Source organism: Phyllopteryx taeniolatus, chromosome 6 (genome assembly GCF_024500385.1).
Source record: "Phyllopteryx taeniolatus isolate TA_2022b chromosome 6, UOR_Ptae_1.2, whole genome shotgun sequence".
In the NCBI taxonomy this organism is placed as follows: Eukaryota; Metazoa; Chordata; class Actinopteri; order Syngnathiformes; family Syngnathidae; genus Phyllopteryx; species Phyllopteryx taeniolatus.
Window position 1 is genome coordinate 27,753,215 of NC_084507.1, and position 13,092 is coordinate 27,766,306.

Genomic DNA, 13,092 nt, shown 5'->3' on the forward strand with positions numbered 1-13,092 from the left:
CAAACTGCTCTTCCTTTCTAAACAGGTGCAGGAGGCTGTCAAATGTATGCAAAACTCTGCACCTCTTCTTTGCAACCAGAGACATTAAATGATGGAAAGAGAGACAGAGGGGAAAACAGCTCGCTCCTCCCCACCTCTGTTTTGAAAGCAACACATTTGCTCTGAAGGATAGGAATGCTTTTTGATATAAAATGTGAAATATTCACCACGAGTACAGTGGATCACCACATAATCACAATTGTTTGGGGAACCTATCCTCCGGATTCACTAAAAGCCTGCCTGTTCTAGATTTTGTGGCAAAAGACTGTCTTCAGTATGTTTGATATTTTTTGCATTAGGGTGTTTCTTTAAGTAAGAAAACAAACGGTTACCGTCGGCCATAAACGCCCAAAAATCATCAAACTAGTTGTCTAATCAACTTACTCTTAAACAAACTTCTGCAGTGGAAGGCAGAAGATTATTTTGTAGTTAGGCACTGCCTACACACACACTGACTCACTCTGCGCCCCTAACTTGCTCATCTGATCACAAATGTAACAGCAGTGGTATTAGATCTGGGATCAACAGTCAGCAGGGGTGGATGGCTCAAAAGGGGGTACCAATGTCTGCTTTGGCTCACGACACTTTCGCCAAACAAGGGCTAAACGTGACATCAAACTCGCAAGCAGCTCAGCGGAAAATCTCTGAATCCATCAATAACCAGCAGTTGGTGTTGTGTTGTGTCGTGTTGGTTTGTTAAGTGGATCCAGCAAATTCTTGTCAGTAAACACTGACACGCTAACTGCTACGTCAGCCCAGCGGTCCACAAAGCATCGGACTTTTCCACCAGCACCGGGCTGCCCCAGAGCGTCGGCATCATCGATGTAACACCCGTGTCTTGCTGCGAAGTCAAATGTTCATTATTTTACACTGGACTGCACCGTTATGGCAATTTTGAATTTGTCATCAATATCAGAATTGTTGCTATGAACATTGTGCATGTGCATGCTTAGTACTGTACTTTATTTTTAAGTGTAGAGCATTGTTTGAAGGTGTTGGAAGCTTTTGAAATGCTAATAAAGTGTTTTGTGGATCATAGTTTGTGCTATATTTATGGTTTAAACTATTAATATCGGCAATCACAACCACTTTTCGGGGACAGTCAATTATTCATGGGTGTTGCGGGGGTCCACTGTACATGCTTTTATTTTTTATGTGTTCACCTTGTCAGGTAAAATCATTTTCACTTGACTGATGCATCCTCCTCCAAGACCAAAAGTAACCATAGTAACTAGCCAGGATTTTAATGCTCTGCCATTCTAATGAACTCTATGAAAGCTTCTCACCACCAGCTGTCATTCTAGTGGGAACAAAAAAAACCCTGCAGTGTGAAGCTACTGCTGTTTCTTGATTTGATTTGTCATAAAAGGTTAATCCAATCAAAAGGAGACCTAAGTGCTTAATAAGTTTATCTTTGTGAAAAATGTGCATTCAAATCTATTCTTCAGAAAGGCTTTGACAGAAACGGGCTTCTGCGTTCAGCCATCCAAGCCGGTGTAGTGCCTCAGCTTCTCACAGAGGCACCACATCGAGTCCCAGTGTGACGCGTGCAAAGTAAATCTTGTGAGACAAAGAATCTATATCAGATTGCCACACTTCCCTTGACATAACTCAGCATATCCACAGAAGTTACGAGCATGTGTTACTATATTTAGCTGCTAGCTTCAACTTTATTTTTGAAAATGCTGGCTGAGTTTTGTTCCCAACAAGTAGCTTTTTTTCTTCCGGTGGACTTGGCCTTTCTGAAACTAGGCGTGATTGTCAATGGGAACATGTATGAATGAGAACGCATGAAATCTGTTTACCTATTTCTAATGACAGGTGAGAATAACTGTGGCACTTCATGTGTGGGGAAAACACTCAAGGTTAACAATGGAAAGGATCATTACCCATCCCCGATCCCCAAGCCTCAATCTCCACCACACCATCCCGCCCACGCCCAACTAGAGACTGAATAACATCAAGTTGATTTCATTTAGAGGGATTAGTGTCATCCTACAAAAAAAGGTTCATCTCATCTCAAAGGTATTAAATGCATTTATTCTCGTGTTTTTAATAAAAGCGATAGCTGGCTTTGTCCGGGTCGGGGGATGTGGTGGAGCAGTTGACAAGCGTGACACAACTAAGAAGGTTGTTTGATTGGATGAAAGCTTCCAGGTGAAAGTGGGCCAGCTGACTGATTGGCTTACACGACAAAGAGAGAGCCTTGCAGGAGCTTGGCTCTTTGTATCTGCTGTCAAACGCTACAGGGACAGTCAAAGAGAATACAACTTACATCAATGTAGTTGGCGTTGATATAGTCGGAATTGGGGTCTCCCAAGAGAGGGTTGAGCTTGACTCGGTGGCGATCATCTGACAAGGTTAAAGACAAAAGAAGAGAAGCACACTGAAGTATGAAAGGTATTTCATACTGCATGTTTTTTTTTTTTTTACTTATGATGACTTACATCCCAATAAGGTATCATGCCTCCCTTTGGTTTTGTCTTTCTTCTTTGTGCAGTCCCAGCCATCAAAGAAGCTCTAGGAAGAGAACATGTATTATTATTATTTTTAATATCATATTTGAGGAACCCTCTCCATTAACCTCTCAAACAGCCTGTAATGCAAATAGGGCACCTTTTGTTTAAGCCAAACCAACTGTGACGCACAATGGAGGCTTAGTTCAAGAACCATTGGATTTTGTAGAGAGCTTTGATGCTCCATGCACGCTATGAAATTAAAAAGAACAGAGCTTAGCGCATTGTGTCTCGTCTCTCTTTGGTCCTGGACCTTTGGATGTCACGAGGCCGCCAGTTTCACACACTCTTGAGCTTACACTTGCATGATAATGTGCAATAAATATTGCAGTTACAGTATTTCTACAGTGTTTATTTATTCAGATGTAGAGAAAATCAGTTCCAATCCATTGGTTCCGTACAATAGTGCAGTGCAGTCAGAGGTGAAACCATTTGTTCCCTACTGATTTTCTCAACATCACCTGTTTGAAGTCGGCAACTATAAGCTCTCTGACAAAATTATAATAAGAGAAGTAAGAGGAGACAAAGTTTAGTTCTCCATAGTAATAGCATAATTCATAAACTGGACATTGGCCAGAACCCTCCACCAAACCGTGATTATTCAATCATAGAAACCACACGGACAGTCTATTCGGTACTAATAATTCGCCAATGATGTGCAATAAACATGCTCTGTAAGAGGTTCAAAGCTTTTCAAACATCTTGAGGGTTTTTTTCAGGCCACATGGTGCGTTTGTCTGCTCAAACCCGCGGCACAACAATTAGCAAGCACGGCTTACTACCTAAACTCTACGCAGCGCATGAAGAAGCAAAATGTTACGGGGAGCAGGAGAAGCTTTGCGCTTGTAAATGAAGCTGTAACCAAACCTGTGAACTCAAAAATTGTTGCAAGTCCTCTCACAAGTCACCCTAAACTTCTTTCAAAGGTCCACAGTGGGCGCTGAAATTTGTTCTACAAACAGCCCCTCCCCACCCCCTCAGATGTCTGCACACAAACACACATGCATATTTCAAGACTGGCATACCCCCTGTGGTTTTCAGCCACTGGGGAAATTCGATGAAACTCTGCCAAAGTCTGCATGCTGAGCAGGGGATTACAATGCAGTTCTCCCCACAAGAGAGCCAAGAACCAGCCAAATCCTGCACAGGATTACACCCTCCTCCTCACTTGTTCCATGTGCCGCCTGTCTTTGAATCCCTGCTTCCCTTTACCTCCTAACTCTTTACATTATGTATATCGCTACTCTTTTTTCCCCTTCCTCTTAAATTTTGATGCCAGACCTCGGAGCTCTTTGTTTCTCTGCTCTCATCACTCCTCAGCCGTCAGGAGAGGAGCAAGGGAAAGGAAAAACAAAGGGGAAAGCGTGAGGGGGTTGTGCAATATTGAAGGAAAGCAAAGCAATACAAACCTGTGGAAGATTGATTAGAAAGGCTCACTGGCAGGGATCAGTAGTGTGGGTTGGTTAAGAGGATCAATTAAATGAGCAAAATGAGATGAAAGCACAAAAACGAAACAGTCAAATACAGGTTTCCCAAAATCAGACTTCTTCAGGATACCTTTACCTTGCATGAGCGTGCGCCACAGTGTTATGTTTTGTTATAAAACAGCACAATAATCCTGCCTTTAACTGCTCCATGCTGTATTTTTTCCAAATTAGACTGTAGTGATTCAGTAGTAGTAGTAGCTTTGCTGCAAGTAGACTATTACTCAGGGAGTTCACCTGCCTCCCCGACCTCAACACAGAGAGGCCGACTGCTGCAATGAAAGTTTCGAGTTCCCAAGCAAATCTCTACTGTAGTGGACTTGATGTTGAAGTTTCTATGGTGGGAAAATAAACGCAGTGACAGCAAGTGCCACACGTGCGAGCCCACCTAACAACTCACTGTAAATTATTGATCAGTGTTCTTACAGAACACAGGTATTCCTTTGAGAAATAAAACGCTTGCACCCGCTAGAGCAGTGTAATATGATAGTCCTCATCAATTTCCTTGGTTTGAGAGACACTCCATCAAAACACATACTCTAGCGAAGAGGTGTTGTATTGATTTTGTTTCGAGTGGATTGTGTTTTTCCCGTGAGGGACAGTTTAATGAGTCTACAAGATTAGGTCCAGAGGGGGGGTGACACCAAGAACCAGAGACAAAAGATGTTTGCTCTTTTTTTCTTTTCTTCAATGCAACAGGCTTTGGGTGACAGCGATGGACTTTTTCCCCAGGGTGTGATCTCACCGCTCAGCCAAAAATTGATTCACTGGAGGAAAGTACACAGAGATCATGGCTAGTCAATAGGTGTCTTCAATCTTACAACTAGAGTGAGGGCACCCACTATCACAAAGGAACATTCTGCAATGGAAACATGTCTGGAAGCAAATGCCGACACACTATAACTATACAAAAGCTTCTTTTGCTGTGATAAAACACAATTCACTCCAATTACAATACGATTTGTGCTTATTACACGCCCAATAGCGCAAGGGCCTTCACGAAATGTGGCTGCTGACAACATAGAGATGATTTGAAATGTGAGTGGAAGAAAATTATATTTGTCAATTAAAAATGTTTTTTGTTTGTTTTGCTGCAAATTTACAGTATACCAGTGGCACAACTTTTCCAAATATCATTGTAGACAATTATGATGCATGAATGTGCAACTGATTAGGAAAAAGCAAGAGGGTGGAAGTTAAAAACCACATGACAAATTGAATTTACATTCATCAGACATTTTGATAAAGCTGGTGTATTGGATTGTATTAGATCTTGCAGGTGTACATGTAAAACCATGGTAATTCTATCACTCATGAATAAAAATTTAGTTACATAATCAGCTGTGAACCAGTTCATGTGATCCAGATTAGCTTTGAGATTCAGAGCAATGGCATGGTGATTAAGGCAAACTGTCAGTCTTTTGCTGTAAGAAGAACATCCCTCTATCCATCTTCTATTTCTTTCAATTTCTCATGTGGTTCTGGGTCACAGGAAAGCTGAAGCCAATCCCGCTTGACTTCAGGTGACAGGCAGGATTCAACCTGGTCTCATTGCAAGTCAATTACGGGGTCTGACAACCATTCTCCCTACTTGTGCCTCCTGTTGACCAATCGACTGACACCACTGTGTCAAACTCTCATTTACGGTTTACCAAAGTGCACCACTTACTCCAATTAAGAGGTTTTGAAAAATAGCGATGATTTGGAACACATTTTCGGAAAATGTTCATGACGGAAACAATAAAATATCAAACCCTACTGAATGAAACCGCTTTGCATGGCGAAGACAAAGCTGAGAGCATTCATTGTTATTGGACGATGGGACAACCCGGAGAGAACAGGCAAACTTTACACAGAAATCCCCAAGTTTAGCCAGATTATTTGAAATCAGATCCAGAAGTGCTCATCACACCAAACCAGCGCTGTTGAGTGAAAAAATATTCTCAAACTAAACAGGAAAATGCTTTTCGCCACAGAAGTGTGCTAACAAGTCAAATGGATTGTAGAAAGCATAAAGAGTGGTACGAGACCTTAAAAGATTTGTCAAGTGAGATGTATACAAATGCTGAGCATAATGGACTGAATGTTGTGGAACAAAAGTCAAAGTATCCGCATTTGCTCGCCTACGATCTGTTAACAGAAGATAGAACCCCTCCTGAGACGTTTAACCTCATCAGTCTTGCCTTGCGACACAAGTTCTTCTTTCGACGCATATGCGAATGATTTATTCATACCTTCAACCTCAGTGTGATCCAGATGCTTTTAACACCACTAATTAATTTCACCGGGCTGTGCAAAGGGCTCGTGGATGATGTCAGAAGACGACTGATTGGTTCCCCCAACTCTCTGCTCACCATTAACGTCAAGTACGTTTGCCAAATTAGTCGCTTTTTACAGGATGTAGAAATTACACATGAATCTCCTGGGGTGGAACTAGCTTTACAGGTCTCTTTTGGATGTGTTGATTACGAACACAGAATGGTGGCAGGACAAGATATGTCGCTATGAGAGTCCAATGTCCCATCGGCGTGTCAAGTGACAGGCTTAACACACTTCACACTCTTTCTGATCTAGAACTGGTCAATGATTTCCTAGTCCTATAAGACAGGGTTAAAGCGAAGCATGCTCTTTCAAGCACTGTATGTATTGTTTATGGTCTGTCATGTGTTAAATTGAGGTCAGACGCACACTGAAGAATTTTTACATACCGTACTGAAGCACGGTTACCTGTGGTCCAAATTCCCACCGCGTTCCACTCACCCGTGCTCATCAAAATATGACAACGCACGGCTGCATAATTGCAAAATTCCTGACTTGCGATGTATTTCGGCTCATTCTTGTTGTCAATACCATGGTTGTACAGAAAAGAAAAAAAAAAGATTATGTTAAAAAATATACACACCTAGTGAAATGATCAGAATCAGAATCATCTTTATTTGCCAAGTATGTCCAAAAAACACACAAGGAATTTGTCTCCGGTAGTTGGAGCCGCTCTAGTACGACAACAGATGGTCATAACATAACATAAACAAGACAGTCACAACAGTCACCGAGCAATAAAGGGTTGCTAGTTATCTCGTATAGCAGGTGCAATTTATTGATTTATTAATTTTTTTTGACAATTGTGCAAAAAGATGCAGAGTCCTCTAGCACTTAGAGCAGTTTGAATGACTAATATAGCAATAGTCCGGTGCAATGACCATTGTGCAAAGGGCGCCGAAACGTCAAGGAGTGTATGCAGTTTAAAGTCACTAATAGTGAGATAATCTGGGACAATGTTGATGGTGCAAATGTTGTAGATACTCCTCAGTCAGTGTGCAAGTGGGGCAGATGCAACTCTGGCATGAGTGGCCAGTATTGGTCAACAACAGATATGCAGGTAGTGCAGCGTGGCGAGACTACTACAGTGAGTGCACAAGAATGTGTAATTGGCCCAACAGAAATGTGACAACAAACTCAAGAGAAAAAAATTGGTAGCATGTTGCATTGGAATTGTAGGTTAGCTGTTTAAGAAGTTGATGGCAAGAGGGAAGAAGCTGTTGGAATGTCTGCTAGCTGTAACTTGCATTGATCGGTAGCGCCTACCTGAGGGAAGGAGCTGGAAGAGCTGGTGAACGGGATGTGGAGGGTCCGAGAGGATTTTGCATGCTCTTGTCTTAGTTCTGGCAGTGTGCAAGTCCTCAAGCGTGGGTAGCGGGGTACCGAGAATCTTTTCACTAGTTTTGATTGTCCGTTGCAGTCGGAGTTTGTCCTTTTTTGTAGCAGCACCAAACCAGACTGTGATGGAAGAACACAGGACTGATTCGATGACCGCTGTGTACAACTACCTCAGCAGCTCCTGTGGCAGGCCGTGGTTTCTCAGAAGCCGCAGGAAGTACATCCTCTGCTGGGCTTTTTTGAGGACGGAGTTGATGTTCATCGCCCACTTCAGGTCCTGAGCGACTGTAATTCCCAGGAACTTGAAGGTCTCAATGGTTGACACAAGGTAGCTGGACAACGTGAGGGGCAGCTGTGGCGAAGGATGCCTCCTGAAGTCCACGATCATCTCTACAGACTTGAGCGTGTTCAGCTCCAGGTTGTGCCGGCCACACCACAGCTCCAGCCGCTCCACTTCCTGTCGATATGCAGACTCGTCACCCTCTTTAATGAGGCCGATGACAGTGGTGTCATCTCCAAACTTCAGGAGTTTGACAGCCGGGTGCAATGAGGTGCAGTCGTTCGTGTAGAGAGAGAAGAGCAGCGGAGAGAGGACACAACCTTGGGGCGCCCCAGTGCTGACGCTGCGTGTGGATGAGTTGGTCTCCCCCAGCCTCACCTGCTGTTTCCTGCTCGTCAGAAAGCTGGAAATCCACTAGCAGATGGCAGGAGAGACGCTGAGTTAGAGAATCTTGGAGGAAAGGAGTTCAGGGATGATGGTGTTGAATGCTGAGCTGAAGTCCATGAACAGGATCCTCGCGTAGGTCACTGCACTGTCAAGGTGTTCTAGGATGTGTGGTCCCATGTTGACTGCATCATCCGCAGACCTGTTCCCTCGGTAGGCAAACTGCAGGGGGTCCAGCAGGGCACCTGTGACGCTCTTGAGGTGGTAGGGCACGAGACGTTCAAAGGACTTCATGACCACAGATGTCAAGGTGACAGGCCTGTAGTCATTTAGACCCGAGATTGTAGGTTTCTTAGGGACTGGAATGATGCTGGAGCGTTTGAAACAGGATGGTACTTCGCACAGTTCCAGAGATCTAGTGAAGATCTGTGTGAAGACTGGAGCGAGCTGGTCCGCGTAGACTTTGAGGCAGGATGGGGACACATGGTCTGGGCCTGCTGGTTTCTTAATCTTTAGCAGTGAACCACGGCTTGTTGTTATTGATTGTGCGAAATTTCTTTGTTGGTACACACACATCTTCACAGAAACTAATATAGGATGTAACAGTGTCCGTATATTCATCCAGGCTGCCAGCTGAATTTTCAAAGACATTCCAGTCTGTGCAGTCTAAACAGCTTTGAAGTTCTGTCTTTTTAAAAAAGACACTTTTTCACTGTTTTCGCTGTTGGCTTCACACATTTAAGTTCTTGCCTGTATGTCGGTATTAAGTGAATTAAGCAGTGATCAGACGAGCCCAGTACTGCATGAGGTTTGGCACGGTATGTGTCATTTAGCGTTGTATAGCAGTGGTCTAAAATGTTATTTTCCCTGGTGGGACAGTTGATGTGCTGCTTGTATTTAGGGAGTTTGTGGTTGAGTTTAGCTTTGTTAAAGTCCCCGAGAATAATGAGGGGTGAGTCCGGGTGTTTTTTTTCAATTTCGTTTACTTGTTCGGCAAGCATTAGCAGTGCGGCGTTTGTGTTACTTTGAGACGGAATGAATGATGTGAACTCACGAGGAGAGTAGAAAGGCTTGCAGTTCAAAAACAGCGACTCTAAATGTGGGCTGCAGTGTGTGCTGAGCTCCGTGACGTCCGTACACCATTTTTCGTTGATATAGAAGCATATCCCGCCGCCTTTTGTTTTCCCCGATGATTCCATGTTGCGGTCTGCCCGGTGAAGATGGAAGCTGAGAAGCATGACGCCGCCATCGGGTAGAGCCTCACAAAGCAAAGTCTCCATAAAGCACATGGCGGCGGAACGTCCGAAGTCTTTACTGGTCTTTATCAGAAGATGAAGCTCATCCATTTTGTTGGGTAGGGAGTGTAGATTCGTGACGGAAACACCAATCTGTATCCTCTCTTGCGGAGCTTCACCTGGATGCTTCCCTCTGTGGCGCCGCCTCCGTCTCCATGCGCCAAAGACCACGGTCGCTGCTCCGGTGAGTAACTCGGAAAAAACTGAGCGGATTTGCGAAAGTTGGTGAAAGAAAGTCCGGAGTACCCTCCTTGATGGTTAGCAAGTCTCCTCTTGTGTAAGTGAGTCGTGTAATGTCTCCAAAGACGAACGGAAAACACAAAGACAAAAACAATACGAGAGAGCGTCTAACTGAGGCGTCCACACGGGTAGGCGCCATCTTGATATTACAACTATTTTATTGTAAATTTATGACTTTATTATTTTTATTTCATTTTTATTCTCGTAATTATATGACCTCATCATATTAAAATGTAATATTCCTTTAAACCAGACCTTGTTAGATGATTGAACAAATCCATGTTTCTCTTAATATCAACAACTCCTTTATTGTAAAGTTGTAAACAATTTTATTCTTGCTTTTACATTTTAGTTATTGCAATTATATGACACTCACATTATTATTGGTTTCCCCCTCATACTTATTCACTCAGATTCTAATGAAAAAAGGCAGTGGTTATCATTAATAATAACACTATCAATATTGCACCCATGATGCAAGGTGTCTAGGAGCTATTCAAGCATGCCATCTATGATAACATCCATCCATTTTCTGAGCCGCTTATCCTCACAAGGGTCGCGGGAGTGCTGGAGCCTATCCCAGCTATCATCGGGCAGGAGGCGGGGTACACCCTGAACTGGTTGCCAGCCAATCGCAGGGCACATACAAACAAACAACCATTCGCACTCACATTCACACCTACGGGTAATTTAGAGTCTTCAATTAACCTACGATGCATGTTTTTGGGATGTGGGAAGAAACCGGCGTGCCCGGAGAAAACCTACGCAGGCACGGGGAGAACATGCAAACTCCACACAGGCGGGACCGGGGATTGAACCCCGGTCCTCAGAACTGTGAGGCAGACGCTCTAACCAGTCGACTACCGTGCCGCCTCTATGATAACAATGAAAAAAAAAAAAAAAAAAGGCAGATTCAGATTCACGTGTGTGTGTGGCTATTGAAAACGAGACTTAAAAAAAACAGATTGCGAGTGACCTTGGATTGCTTTAACTATATTGGATTAATTGCACTTGAACAATGCTTGTGTTTCTATAGGTAGTGTCTCTCGATCCACCACTAACTGTCTGTACATTTTGATTGTGTGAGCTTTGTGCACACTTATGCAGGACACTTGTGTAACTGCTGTAAATACACACAAATTTTTTTTTTAAAAAGTCATCTGAATCATTTTTTTCCCCATTGCATGTCCATCTCTTAGGAATAACCTCCCACTAAACATTTGGCAAGCCGTCTCGCTGTCCATTTTTTAAAACATTTTTATGTTTTGGCTTTCAACTCAGCATGAGACTCGGCACTTTAGTTTCCATCCTTTTCACTGCATTACTTTTTATAACAAATAAAGAACCCAAGCTCTCTGGCCTGATTTATGGTGGAGAAAAAAGGATAAATTACACCCTTGCTGTAGCTTTCACATTTCAATATTCCACAGACTAATTCAGTCGGAAAGCCTCCTTTGTCAGAGAACTTAGCATTTGACAACAGGCATGCGGTGACAACATAGAATTAGTACTGAGGGTGAGCTCAAAGTACAATAGTTCACCTCATATTCCTGTTTAAAGCCGTAGCCCTCAGCCGTCTTCATCTGGTTGATGTGCTGGAGTAGGTCGGCTACTCGGACGGCGGGGTGCAGCTGCCCCGTGTGGTAGGGGGAGCCTTTGCGTCCGCACGGGTGCCTCGGGGAGCCTCCGAGAAGACTGCTGGCCTCGTTCACCGAACTGCGGGGATCACCTGCAACAGGCCAGGTCACCGTTGGAATGTTGTGGCATTTTTCACAACAGCCACCTAGCATTAAATTTGAGTTTTTGAAAAGTTTCACATGGAGGCAAACTACGTTGACACATGCCTGTCGAAGCTCACCTAATTATTATCGCGTAGTACCGATACAGGCCAAATGTAGCAGTACCACTGGAAAAACTGGGTGGTAAGTCTGGGTGGTAAGTCGATAAATACCACACGAATCTCCATTTGCTTATATAACAGCCATTGGGATCCATTTAGCATTTGATAAAAACTTTAAAAACATTTTAAAACAAAATATTTTCAATGTTACTTCATGCAACAGTATTTGATTCACCCCATTTCTGCAAGTATTACGGGGTATGGCGTAGGAAATACGTCCTCAAAACCAGAGCTTGTGGATGATGTGACTCTGTTGACTAATGTGAGTAGCAGACCAAGATCTGGTGCCGCTGTGTCTGTAAACACATCTGTCTTTTCCTTTGTCATCAGAGTGACAATATAAAAAGGGCAATCAATTCAAAGAGAAATGACAAGAATCACAAATGGCTTCTTCAGACTGAATTCAACTTTTATACTGAAACTTATTTGAGGGCCAACAGACAAGAAAAATCCCTGCTGAAGTTTTGTACAACCATTTTCAGCGCCTGGAGATGCGCAAAGTCCATTTTTGAAAGCAATCTGTGTCTTACTTCGGGTTCCGCAAGTGTGTGCATCCATGAAGGAGAGGGCCATCCTCTCATCCTCTTGTAGGGTGCTCTGGTCGGTAAAACTGCGCTCCATGGAGCCCATGTGGCTCTTCTCCTGGCGATAAGTAATGGGTGCCTTATTCATGTTCACAGGTTTCCTATTACCGAATACAGAAGAGGAGAGGGGGTAGTGTGAAATTACAAAGCAACACAAGTGATAAAGTATCTAAATTATTTTTATGCCTTCCTGCAAGTGTGATCGACAGCCAGAGCACAAGCATGTTTCTGATGGATCGCAAAAACAATGGAAAAGAGCCAGAGCCACTTACGGATAATAAGAGTAGTAGTTCCTTCTGTCAAGAGTGCAGGATAAGTAGAGGAGGAGGGGGGGAAATCAAGAAGAGATGTATCATGAACACAATGTCAGCTGAAAGCAGAATGCATTGATTACAGTGAAAACCAGAAGCTGTGCAGGTGACCATGCGATGCGTGCAAGTGTGTCAAGCAGATGCTGAAGCACCAAGCCACAGTCGAGCACAACGCGTGTGTTTCCTTCAATAGAATGTGTCTCCAGTGGTAGACTTCAAGCACTAAACCACGTGACCTTCCTGTCACAGCAAATTCAGTAATCAATTATCTAAAGAAGGAAACTTCATGGTTGCTTAGCACAGGAGCCTGAGCTCATTGTAGAAAAGTGCAGACTTTCAAAATGGACATGATTCAATATCAGTCAGGAAACTGTGTCAGCAATTTAAATGTGATTTTCTAGA

The 13,092-nt window shown here is 43.4% G+C and overlaps 1 protein-coding gene across 6 annotated transcripts in view; it reads right to left on the minus strand.

Moving 5' to 3' along the window:
- The window catches only part of ptprub (protein tyrosine phosphatase receptor type Ub), a 184,265-nt gene that overhangs the window by 26,684 nt on the left and 144,489 nt on the right, over positions 1-13,092 (minus strand). For 3 of the 6 annotated variants that reach the window (XM_061776352.1, XM_061776354.1, XM_061776355.1), the window contains exons 15-19: positions 12,652-12,675; positions 12,326-12,480; positions 11,437-11,624; positions 2,487-2,559; positions 2,315-2,391 (exon numbers count right to left, since the gene is read on the minus strand). In XM_061776352.1, the coding sequence (XP_061632336.1) occupies positions 2,315-2,391; positions 2,487-2,559; positions 11,437-11,624; positions 12,326-12,480; positions 12,652-12,675 (517 nt within the window). The remainder of the gene's footprint in view (positions 1-2,314; positions 2,392-2,486; positions 2,560-11,436; positions 11,625-12,325; positions 12,481-12,651; positions 12,676-13,092) is intronic. The other 3 variants (XM_061776353.1, XM_061776356.1, XM_061776357.1) reach the window with 1 other exon arrangement.